The sequence below is a fragment of the Corvus moneduloides genome, chromosome Z, assembly GCF_009650955.1.
Source record: "Corvus moneduloides isolate bCorMon1 chromosome Z, bCorMon1.pri, whole genome shotgun sequence".
NCBI classification, from domain to species: domain Eukaryota; kingdom Metazoa; phylum Chordata; class Aves; order Passeriformes; family Corvidae; genus Corvus; species Corvus moneduloides.
Genome location: NC_045511.1, coordinates 15,746,328 through 15,757,290, shown reverse-complemented (window position 1 = coordinate 15,757,290; position 10,963 = coordinate 15,746,328). Strand labels below are relative to the sequence as shown.

The following is a 10,963-nucleotide window of genomic DNA, read 5'->3' as shown; positions in this document are numbered from 1 at the left end:
CGACTCCCCCGAGCTCTGTTGTGCCCTCCTTCCTCTCCCCCCACTCCTTCTTTGCCTTGCAGCCGTCAAACACCCCTTCCCACTTGTGGGAAGCAAGGCTTGCCAAAGGCTCAGGTCATGTGGTCAGGGGACCTTCTTCATCCAAAAATAGCTCCACCAGACACCAGGGACATGTGCTCCTTCACTTCCCTGCTCACTGTCACTGAGGGGCCTGGAGCTTCAGCATTGGCACAGACCCTCAGGGACAGAGGGGACACACAGGCATGGGTCTGGACCCTGCTGTTGTCTCTGGCTAGTGCAGCATCGTGAAATTCAGGCTTCAGAGCTGCATGCTTCAGACAAAACCACTTCTCTGGGCTCCAAACCACAGTAACTGAGCAAAAAAAAACAGTACACAAAGCACAGGTGGGACAGACCACCAGCTCCCTGGAGCCCGAGTTGCAGAGCCAGCCCCACCGTGCACCGGGCACAAAGGATGGATGGATGAGGGTATCTCTGCCCTTGATCTCTCACACATCCAGGGCACAGCCATGTAGTAGCTCCAGGCGGAGTCAAGGCCATGACTGCAACATTTTGCTCTGGAAAAAGGGCCTGGAAAAACCCAAAGCTTAACAGAGCTGAGTTTTCTATTAGAAAAGGAGATCTATTCTGTTTCAGTCCTTTGGGAATCCAGCTTCATCATAGAGTAATTCTAAGTCTTGAAGGAGTCCTTAATGGCCTTGTACCAGCCAAGTGCAGGGAGACCTCAGCAGGTATGGGGGGCATGACCAGGTTAGCTTGAGGTGTCCTGGGCTGCTGTCCCGAGGTAATCCTGGATGCTTCTGGCAAGAGGTTCACTGTGAGGGAACATAGCCTGCTCCAGACATGAAACCAGATACAAAGGGAGGGGCCTGAAAGAGAAGGGAACATGGCAGCAGTGAGGACTGTAGCATTCCTTTGCCATGCCCTAAGACATTTGTCCTGCAGATCCCTCTGCTCTACCTGCAGCCTCTGCCCTCCCCATCTGGCTCCATGTCAGCCCTTCTGTGCCCCAGGGAGGCCCAGCAGAGCTACAGCCTGATGCCCCTCAGAGCCGTCATCAGGGGAAGCTCCTCAGACACCTAAAGTGTCTCACCTCACAGCCTGACAGTTTGCACTGCTGGACGTGAGATCCCACCCATCCCTCTACACACCTTCCCTGCCCTTGCTGCTGCCCATCCTCTTCAGGGGAGCTCTGGGACAACTTCTGCCACTGAGCAGCTGCCTCCTGCTTTCGGTTCAGCTTCCACAAGGCCTGCACCAGGTAGGAGGTAGCAGCTGGGTCACCTGCAAGCCAGAAAGGATCAGCCTTTAGCAGGGGAAGAGCAGGTCCTCAGCATGGCTGTGGCTTGCAGGGTGTTATAAAAGAAGCTTAGAAGCCAGACATGGGCAATGAGTGTGAAGAGAGGTGGTATAATGGGGAGGAGGCTGCCCTGGCTGTGTCACAGGCTCTAATTAACCCCGGGGCTGGCAGCCAAGGCAGATGCTATCAGCCCTGCAGCACAGCCTGCCACACCTCTCCTTGGACAGAGACTGGGGTTTTCCTTGCAGGCACGTCTGCACCCTCAAAGGGAGGCAGCCATGGTCAGGACTGGGACCAGCAGGTCTGGCAGATTCTGGTGAAGTTCACACCTTTGCAGCGTGTCAGCACAGGCAGAGCACTAAACAGGAGAGAGCAGCCCTGTGAGCAGCACTAGCCATGCCTTGGCTGAGCTCAGGACATGAATGCTCCCCTTGAAGGCCTCTGTACTGCTAGGCATGGACATGCTGCTTCCTGACATGAAGCACAACTCCAGCTCCTCTGTTCTGGGAAAGCAGACCTGTGTGGGACAGAGTTGGCTGTACCAGGCTGGGGTTGAGGAAGGAAATTTCCAAGCTGACAGCACAGGTTGTTGTCAGAGTTCTGATATACTCCTCTGACAACAGTTTTGGTCTGTTTCTCCTGGGCAGTGAGCCGACCAGGCCTCACAGAAGCATCAGTAGTATGCAACCTTGCTAGTGGCCCTACTGTTGTCTGTGACACCTGAATAAATGTGGTCTAAAGTGTAAGAACTTCCTGCTGAAGACAGCAAAGCAGCCCAGGACAAACTTGGGGAAATCCCCTGTGTTCCTCACCAAAATGAGCCTCTTACCTGGTGAGATCTGCAAACTGTGCTGGAAATCCAACAGGGCTTCTTTGTGCTTCCCCAGCTCCAAGAACTGCGTTCCTCGCCCGATGAGAGAGAGCAACCTGATCTTCTGGAGCACCTCCACTTCGGCTGGGAGATTCTCTGTCACAGGAAGACACACATACCTGAAGACAGCATCCTCCTTGTCCAAGCAGGCTGAGCCAGATTAGCAGTCAGGATAGGCCAAACATTTACTTGGGCTGCTCATCTTCCAGCTCTGCAGACAGATGGCAAAGCTCAGCCTCTTTGCCAGGTAGGAAGAGGTTGGGAGGCAGCAGAGGGGGAGAGTGAAGAATGTCAAGAGCCCAGAATGTTACATGGCTGTGGTGAACAGTGACCTCAGCAGCAGCCTGGCCTTTGGCTGCCCCTCTGCACCACTGGCACGTATCTTTTCCCCAAAGACTGGACTGGAGAAACTTTCCAGTTCACAGCCCATTTAACTGCTACCTAGACAATGAAGAAAGAGGCAGAGTCAAGGCCAAGCTCTGCTACAAACAATGCAGCCAGTGTCTTCAGAGAATTCAGCACGGCCCAGAGCTTTGCACCCTGGGACAACTGCCTCTTGCCAGACTGATGCTGGGCCCACCACGTTGCTCCTGTATCTGCTGCTGCCAAGCACACAGATCCTGACCCAGCCCAGGCCCCACACAGGTCCCACCTGTGCAGTGTCCTACCTGTTGGTTTGACACCAGACCCATGAAGCTGGAGACGCAGGAGATCATTGAGGCACCTGTGGGTGGGAGGACAGAGGAGCTTTGGAGCTGCTCCTGGGCTGTCAGGAGTGTCAAGTTGTCAGGGCAGCCCCAGTGCCGTGCTGTGCCCTGCCCTGGCCCCACCATGCATTGCTGCCTGCTGGGGAGGGCCCTTCTCCCAGCAAGGCTTCATCACCTGCTGAACTGTGTTACAGCCTCCTTGCTCTCGCCCAGCTTGGCCCATGCCCAGCCCTGGTGCAGGTATCCAGATGCTCTCCAGGCAAGGCAGCACAGACTCTCCTTCTTCTGGGACAGGAGTCCACCCGCCAGTTCTGCCCCTGGCGATGAGCACTCTGGCTGCTCCAGCCTCGCCTCCACTCGTAACACCCGTGGAATGAGGTCAGTCGTCCGGCTGATGACCTCCTCACACACAGTTATGGCATCCTGGTGCCTCCCAGCCTGCCCCAAGGCAGATGCTGCTTCCAGGAACACCTCTGGGATCCTGGGCACAGCTGAGCTACCATCCAGGGGCACCTGGGGAGCAAAAGTGATGTCAGTGCTGCAGAACTGCAGAGTTCTCAGCCAAGCAGAATGACTCCGTGCATACTGGGAACCTGGAGCTGCTGCCCAGCAAAGCTCAAGCCCACTCCCACAGTAACTGGAGCCTGGTGGAACAGGCAGAAGGTGTGAAGCACTCATAACTAAGCAGAGTAAAGGCATCAAATTCCTACTCTGGAAGTGAAGGACATCCAAAATCAGGGTGACAGATACACCCCACAGGGAAGGGGAAGCTGTCTCTCCCAACAGCAGTGGTGAGTGCTCTCTGGTGTGAATCCAAAGGCAGACATGCCACAGTTCAGGGGTGCCAGCCCCCAACTCATTTCCTTCACATCTCAAACTAGACACTGAAGTCTGGAGTCCAGGGCTGATGCCTGGGCCTAGCCCTTGGGATTGGGTTTGGATCCCTCCAACCCTCATCCTCCAAGTCACCAAGAGAGCTCCTCCCCAGGACACCTACCTGCTGCTGCAGCCCTCCCTGAAGGAGGGACAGAAAATCCAGGTAATGTTCCACTGCACCAGCCACCCTGCAACAGGAACAGGACATGTGGTGGAAGGAGCAGAAGTGCCATCAGCCAAGTGAAACCTGGACTGCCAGCCCGCAGTCTCTCCCCCTGCACCACACTCGCCCTGTTCACAATATCCATGCTCTGAGCAGACCTACGACAGCAGTACTGAACTGGACCATTTCCAGGAGAACAAGGAAAACTGCAGAGCCCAAACAAGCAGCATGTTGCAAGCAGAGCAGAGGCACTGTTACCTCCCATCCTGGAGACACCGCTGTGCCAGCAGGTACTTCACTTCAGAGGGGTGGTGATGGCGAAGGAGAGAAGCGAGTACTGGTGTGTGGACAAGCAGCTCTGTTTGCATTAGGAAATAGGGACTAGAGGAAGCAGCTGCTGGAGGGTTTTTTCCCAGAGCCTGTGAAACAGGAACAGAAAATATGATCAACACCACACTGGTCAAGTCTCGGGCAGCTGCAATCATTTGTCACTTTTGTCACCGGAGATGCACCCGGGCAAGCAGAAGTGCTGCACTTCACAAGCACAGCTACATTGTTCTCATAGCCGCTTCCAGGAAGAGCCATCAGGATCACACGGGGGCAGGCAGACCTCTGATCTCCATGTGGCACCAGGAGATCTGCAATGTCACCCAGGTCACCTCACGTTCTTAGTTCAAGTTGCTTTGAGCTGCCTGGAACACCGCGTCCCATTGCAGCACAGATCTAGTTAGACCATTTGTAAGGAGAGAGTTCCCTCTCCATAGCTCTGTATGTATCTGACAGTTTCAAACAGCTGAAGAGATAATTCAGGGTCTACTGCTCTGACCTGCTCTCCCAGGCAGGTTCACACAGCTAATGCACACTGCCTCACTGCAGCCAAAATCTGCCCTTAAAGGCCTCTTTACTACTACATATTTTATTAGGAGATTGATACTTTCTGACCTGAGAGTATAACCTCTCCTCCCAAGCCACCAAGAACATGAACTAGGACTCAAGGTCTTGCCACATCCCAATGTAGTACTGAGCAGGAATTTCAGATCTTGCTGGGCTCCTTCCTGCCCACTTGCTGAAGGCAGCACCATGCTATTTTGGAGGCCCCTTCCAGGGTCAAACAGCCCTCCAGAAGGAAGAAGCCTGCTTGAAGTTCTGTGCAGGCTCTGCTGGGCAAAACTCATCCCAGAAGTACAGGAACCAGACGAACCTCATAGAGCAGCGTCAGGGCCTGCAGCTCCACATCAGTCTCTCCCAGTTCGTGGTACACTGCTGCCGCATGGGACAGGGCAGGAAGGCACTGGAAATCTATCTGGAGGGCCCGTTTCAGGTGCTGAAGGGCTGTCTGAGGCTTGCCCTAGGTGGATGGGAAGACATGCATGTTGCAAGGACATCTTGCTGATTTCTTTACTGTTTGATGGGATCCAGATTCTTGCTCTGCCTCCCCAAGAGATCCCCACTAAGCAAGGGCAGCACTTCAGCCAAAGGCAGCCCTCCTCAGGTTGGTTTTTGAGCTTCTCTCTCTGCAGTGACACTTTGCACTCAGCCAAAATCTTTGCATGGATTTTGGAGCCTGTCCAAGGAGGCTGGGGCCACAAGGGCAACTTCTGCTCAAAGCCTTCCCTCCCTGCAGAGGCCTTGGGCCATGCAAAGGCAGTGTGGACATCAGCCTGAGCCTGCTCACCCCACAGCTCTAAGCTGCCCTTCCGCTCTGTGCTGTCATTACCATTCGCTGAGCGCAGCAGCCAAGGCAGGTGTAGATCTGGGCCAGGATCTTCTTGGAGCAGAATCCTCCTGCAGCTTCCTGAAGGAGGGAAAGGGCGGTGGGGAAGTTCCCAGCCTCCAGCTCCTGCAGCCCTAGGACAGACCCAGCATCTTGGCTCAGTGGCTCACCTTCCTGTCCCATCTGGCCCCAAACAAGTGTGGTGGCCTTTTCTTCCCAGAGCTATAGGGACCTGCCTGATCCCCTCCAAATGCAGCGATGCACCGCAGGATAGTGCCAAGCTGCCATCTTTGCTTTAATGGTTTTGCAAGAGAACAAGCCACTCAATGGAAATGTCCAGCAGAAATAACAGCAGCTTCCAAGTCCAGAAACCAAGATGCCTGCTTTGGCCCAGAACAAGGACAGGGGTATGTGCTGGGCAGGTTCACCTCCACATTCATCCAAAATGACAGTAGTGCAGATGGGGAAGCACACACAGAACCTCAGAATCTTTCCAGCACATCTGGGTCACTTCCCAGCAGGATGCTTTGGGATATCAATTCATTAATATGTATCACAACTGGTTATTTGCTTTTCCTTCAATCTTCCCTTCAGGCTTCCCTGAGGCTGCTCTTACATACCAGCATCACACTCACATCTGCCACCTCCCTGCTGGAAGTGCTGGTGCAAACCCTAGAGTATTTTGGCTCCAGTTCTGTGGGCCAGAGCTCCTGCCCTGTCTCCTGGCAGGAAGGCCCTGTATGAGCCCAAGCACACTGAGGCAGCGCTGGCTGTCCCTGGAGCTGCTGGGGTTGTCAAAACAGTAAAGGAGAGAAAACAGGCAGGGTGGAACACAGCGGTCAGATGAGATCCACTGGCTGCTGTGACACCAGGCTACAAAGCCTCACAACAGCTTTTCGTGGCTCTTGCAGCACCATAATCTGACAGGAAAAACATGTTTGCAACAAGGCACGTTCCGGAAGACAGACAGAAGGAAGGAAGATCTTCCTAAGTCCCCTGCCAGCCTTCTGCTTTAGGGTCACAGCAGGGCCCAAATACCTCCCGAAAGTCACAGACAGGCAGAGGAGCTCTGTGATAGAACAGAGAAAGGATGGGCTAGGGAAAAAGCAGGGAAGCTCTTTGAATATGGAATGTAAAAGCTGAGACTCAGAGACTCAGCCCAGGCCCTCTTCCAAAGGAACAACCCAGAAAACCCCAAGGGCCAGTTTGCTTGGGAAGAGAAACCAGGATAAGGGCAGGGAAAGTGGTCCTGGGACAGAGCAGGAGACTGTGCTGGCATGAGTACCTGCCCCCTACAAACCTTGCAGGAAGGCTGCTGTGGTGCAGAGGATCTCCTTCAAGTCCTTGGCACTCTGTACAAGAGGCAGGGAGGCCCCCTCAGGAGGGACCCTCCATGCCTTGATCAGGGAGAGGAGCTTGTTCTGCCCTTCACTGCAGTGAGATCTTCCTGGCTCCTGTGAAGGCACAGAGGAGAGAGAGCAGGGAATGCTGAAGGGAAGCAGGAAACACTGGTCCAAGGGCACAGAGAAACATGTCCCACCAAACCACGCAATACCACTCCCTGCACTGGGGAGCAATGTCCTACCATCTACTCACTTCAGCTACAACCCCCTTACTGCAGTGATTCCTGCCTGGCCTGGGGCAGCACCTCCCCACCTCAGAGTGGGGTGCACCTTCAGGGCCTCCTGGCATGGCAGATCCAACAGATGCTGATGGATGGGACCCAGCAGCAGCCTCGCAATCAGCAGGGAAGGTTCTGCATCCCACTGCTGTTCCCTACAGAGTCTGCAAGTCCATCTGCAGCCTTCTTCCAGGCCGCCCAAGTCTCCTGTCTCAAACACAGAGGTCCAGGGCCTCAACAGGCAGAATATTCTGGGATCCATTAATGCTCTCAGGGCCATTAGGCTATGCTGGGAATATCAGGGGGAGGATGAGTCATGCTGACTGGGCAGCACTGATGGGTTCAGGTGTCAAAGTGCCACAACAACATTTTGCAGAGTGAGTTTTGTGAGAAACATGGTATTTATGCCAGCTCTGCCAGCATCTGCCTGTGCCCAGTTACCTCAGCGGTGCTCAGGAGCTGGAACAGGCCAGCAACACTTCCCAGACGGCCGGCTGCCAGCCACCAGGCTGCTTGCAGGGCCCCCAGACGGTGCAGAGGTGCCTGCAGCTCCTCCACGGTTACCTCCTGCAGCACCTTTTGCCACAGCTCCTCTGTGCCAAGATCCTGTCCGCAGGCCCCACAAGCCTCCAGAACTGAAAAAAAAAACCCAGGCAAAAAGATCTGCAGATGTGAGGCAGTGGGTTGGTGCCCCATAACAGGCACCCTGGCTGAGAGAGGGAGAGAAAGCCTCAAGCAAGCACGGGCTCCTTGTAGTGATGGTAGAAATGGGGTTGTAGGGCTGGCCTGGCCTCAGCAGAATGGAAAACAAGTTCTGAAAGAGAGCAGCACACTCAGGAGACAACACACAGCATGACTCAGAGCTAGACCCCAGCTCTGCTGAGCCCTCATGAAATCATTCACCCTCAGGTAAACATGTGCCAACACTGCAGATCCACCTCTGAACTGCAGCCTCTTTCACTGAGTTTCCTTTGAAGACAGCAAACCATAATTAAAGAAAACATTTATTTTATGCTGTCACTAAAACTTTGCTAGAGACTTAAAAACCGTTGTTTCTCTTGAAACTTCCAGCCCATCCCTGCAGGCAGCAGCAGGCAGGCAGCTGCACATTGTCCCTGGCCACAAGCCACTCCACCTCTAGTCCTTACAGGCAGGGCCTGGATGTTTGCTCACAGCTCCCTCCATCTCCAGCACTTCCAAGCAGAGCCAGGCATGCCTGCCCACAGTTTCCAGGTGGAGCCAGGCGTGTCTGCTCACAGTCTCCCCCATCTCTGGCCTTTCCTGGCAGAGCCAGGAGTGTCTGCGCATAGTTTCTGCACCTCCAGCCAGTCACCAAGTATCTCCAGAGCACAGAGAACACTCTCTTCATCCCAAGAACTCGCTGTACAAAGAACCACATCCTTACCCCTGAGGAGCCCCTCGCGTATTCCCTCTGCTTCTCTTTTGATGGCAGAGTCAGATGCTCCCACAGTGAAAAGCAGGGAGTTGTAGAGGACAGTGAGTTCTAGAGGCAGGGCAGGGAGGGCAGCCGGCAGCCCTGTGGGCACAGCAACCCAACAAGAAATTTAGAATAAACACTTGAGAATAAACTAAGAATAAACAGCCATCCATGCTCAGGTGGCAACGCCTCGCTTGGTGACAAGAAAAGTGGCTTGGCAAGAATGTTTTAGGGATTGTGGTGTGATTTAGCCACTTGGGAACTGCGGTGCCCAGACAGACAGCATGTCTCAGCATTCCAGGTGCCAACACTGCTTTAGACATCTATTCCCCAGCTATCCAAATGCTGCAGTCCTTCAGGACTTAGGCCTTTCAGCTCTCTCAAAAGACCATCAATAGCCTGCTCTGTTCCAGTACACATTCACCCTTTCACACACTGTGTCTCTCTCTCCTTATCACAGAATCACAGAATGGGTAAGGCTGGAAGGGACCAGAGTGGCTCGTCTTGCCCAACCTCCCTGCTCAAGCAGGGCCATCTTAGAGCACGTGGCACAGGACTGCATCCAAATGGTTCTTGAGTATCTCCAGTGAGGGAGACTCCACAGTCTCTCTGGGAAATTTGTTCCAATGCGCAGTCACCCACAGGGTAAAGTTATTCTTTGTGTTCAGGCGGAACTTTCCGTGCATCAGTTTCTGCCCCTTGCCTCGTGTCCTATTGCTGGGCACCTCTGAGCAGAGCCTGCTCCATCCTCTGACCCCTCCCTGCAAACACTGACAGACATCGATGAGGTCCCCTCTCAGTCACCTCTGCTCCAGACTGAACGTGCCCAGCTCACTCAGCCTTTCCTCATAAGAGAGATACTCCAGTCCTCTAATTATCCTTGTTTCCTTCTGCTGGACCCTCTCCAGGAACTTCGTGTCTCTCTTGCACTGAGGAGCTGAGAAAACTGGAAATCAGGCTGCCTCATATGGGGCTTTCTCTGCACCACACTTGTATCAGGGAGCCTCTTCCCTGACTTTCCAGGGCAAAGGCTGCCTCACTCTTTTTACAGAAACCCCAAAGCTCTGCCCAGCAAGTTAGGGTGGAGGCTGGGGCTAGACAGTAACCTTTCTGCTGGCCCAGGTCAGCATAGGGCAACAGGGATCATATCACCCTGGCTTGTTTCCAGCAAAGGGATACTGGAGCTGCATTCAGAGAAGCAATGGCCATAAAATAAAACACAAGAAGCTCCACCTCAACTTGAGGAAGAACTTCTTTATGCTGAGGGTGGCAGAGCACTGGAACAGTTGCCCAGGGAGTCTCTGGTACCCTGTTGTTACAGGGCACCAACCCTGGAGTCTCCCTCTCTGGAGCCATTCAAACCCCACCTGGATGTGTTCCTGTGTCACTGCTCCAGGTGGCCCTGCCTAGGCAGGGGGGTTGGAGTGCATGACCTGATCTTCAGAGGTGCCTCTCAAGCCTGATGATTCTATGATTAACTTCTTTGCACGCCCCGTTCAGCACGGAGCAGTGGAGACCGTTTCACCCCGCCCCCTTGACGGGTTTGTTTCCAGCTCCGGGATACCGGAGCTGCACCCCGGTAAACAGAGGTGTTCGAGACCCGGTGCTTCCACGCCCACACGCTTCAGGCCCAGGACAGCAGCGGGAGGTGAAGGCGGCCGCCACTCACCGCGGATGCGCCGGAGCAGTTCCCCGAACTCGTCTCGCTGCTGCCGCCGCGCCCGCAGCGCCTCTCCGCCGCACCGCGCCATCTGCAAGGGACGCACTTACAGCCGGCCCGGCTGAGGACCGGCACCGGCGGCAGCCTCGCGGCTTGGGGAAGGAAGGGGAGGGAAGGGGACGTGCCGCACCGCCCATCGCCCGACTAGCACCCGGCTGTGGGCGGCCCAGGCCCGCAGGCAGCCCCGCTCCGGCTCCGGCCCCGGCTCCGGCCCCGGCTCTGTCCCGCGCCGCCGCTTCATGGCCGCCGCCATCGCCAGCCCGCTTTCCCGCCCTCGCCGCCGATTGGCGGGCACGGCCGTCACCACAGCAACAGGGAAGCGCGGGGCCGAGGGGGCGCGCGCCGGGAAGGGGGCGGCCGCGGAGGGACAAACCTCGTCGCAAGGCGAAGCCAGCGGTCACAGAACCAGTTACAGAATATCCCGAGTTGGAAGGGACAGATCAGATCGCCAGCTCCGGGCTCTGTGCAGGACCCCACAAGAATCACACCACGTGCGCTGTCCAAACGCTTCGTGAACTCCGGCAGGCTTGTG

General features: G+C 55.2%; 1 protein-coding gene across 4 annotated transcripts; it reads right to left on the bottom strand.

The window, feature by feature from the left end:
* Window positions 1–408: 408 nt before the first annotated feature.
* FANCG (FA complementation group G) lies at window positions 409–10,715 on the bottom strand. Of its 4 annotated transcripts, XM_032097610.1 has the most exons (14): window positions 10,562–10,713; window positions 10,381–10,462; window positions 8,679–8,810; window positions 7,715–7,908; window positions 6,953–7,106; window positions 5,656–5,786; window positions 5,140–5,286; window positions 4,197–4,357; window positions 3,897–3,963; window positions 3,075–3,412; window positions 2,861–2,916; window positions 2,151–2,288; window positions 1,173–1,305; window positions 685–890 (listed from the first exon to the last, which is right to left on the bottom strand). In XM_032097610.1, the coding sequence occupies exons 1-14, from the start codon at window positions 10,682–10,684 to the stop codon at window positions 773–775; spliced, it is 1,974 nt and encodes a 657-aa protein (XP_031953501.1). In that variant the 5' UTR covers window positions 10,685–10,713; the 3' UTR covers window positions 685–772. The 4 variants fall into 4 exon arrangements, with proteins under 4 accessions (XP_031953502.1, XP_031953501.1, XP_031953503.1 ...); XM_032097611.1 differs by lacking the exon at window positions 1,173–1,305 and having other exon boundaries at window positions 409–890; window positions 10,562–10,714; XM_032097612.1 differs by lacking the exons at window positions 685–890; window positions 1,173–1,305 and having other exon boundaries at window positions 2,196–2,403; window positions 10,562–10,715.
* Between the last annotated feature and the right edge of the window lie 248 nt (window positions 10,716–10,963).

Excerpts from the sequence above, each read along its gene's own strand:
- FANCG (XM_032097610.1), bottom strand. The coding sequence starts at position 10,684 with ATGGCGGCGGCCATGAAGCGGCGGCGCGGGACAGAGCCGGGGCCGGAG. Across the intron at positions 5,287-5,655 it reads GCTGCTGCGCTCAGCGAATG|GGCAAGCCTCAGACAGCCCT; the intron begins GTAATGACAGCA and ends CCATCCACCTAG. Across the intron at positions 2,289-2,860 it reads GTCTGGTGTCAAACCAACAG|AGAATCTCCCAGCCGAAGTG; the intron begins GTAGGACACTGC and ends TTCCTGTGACAG.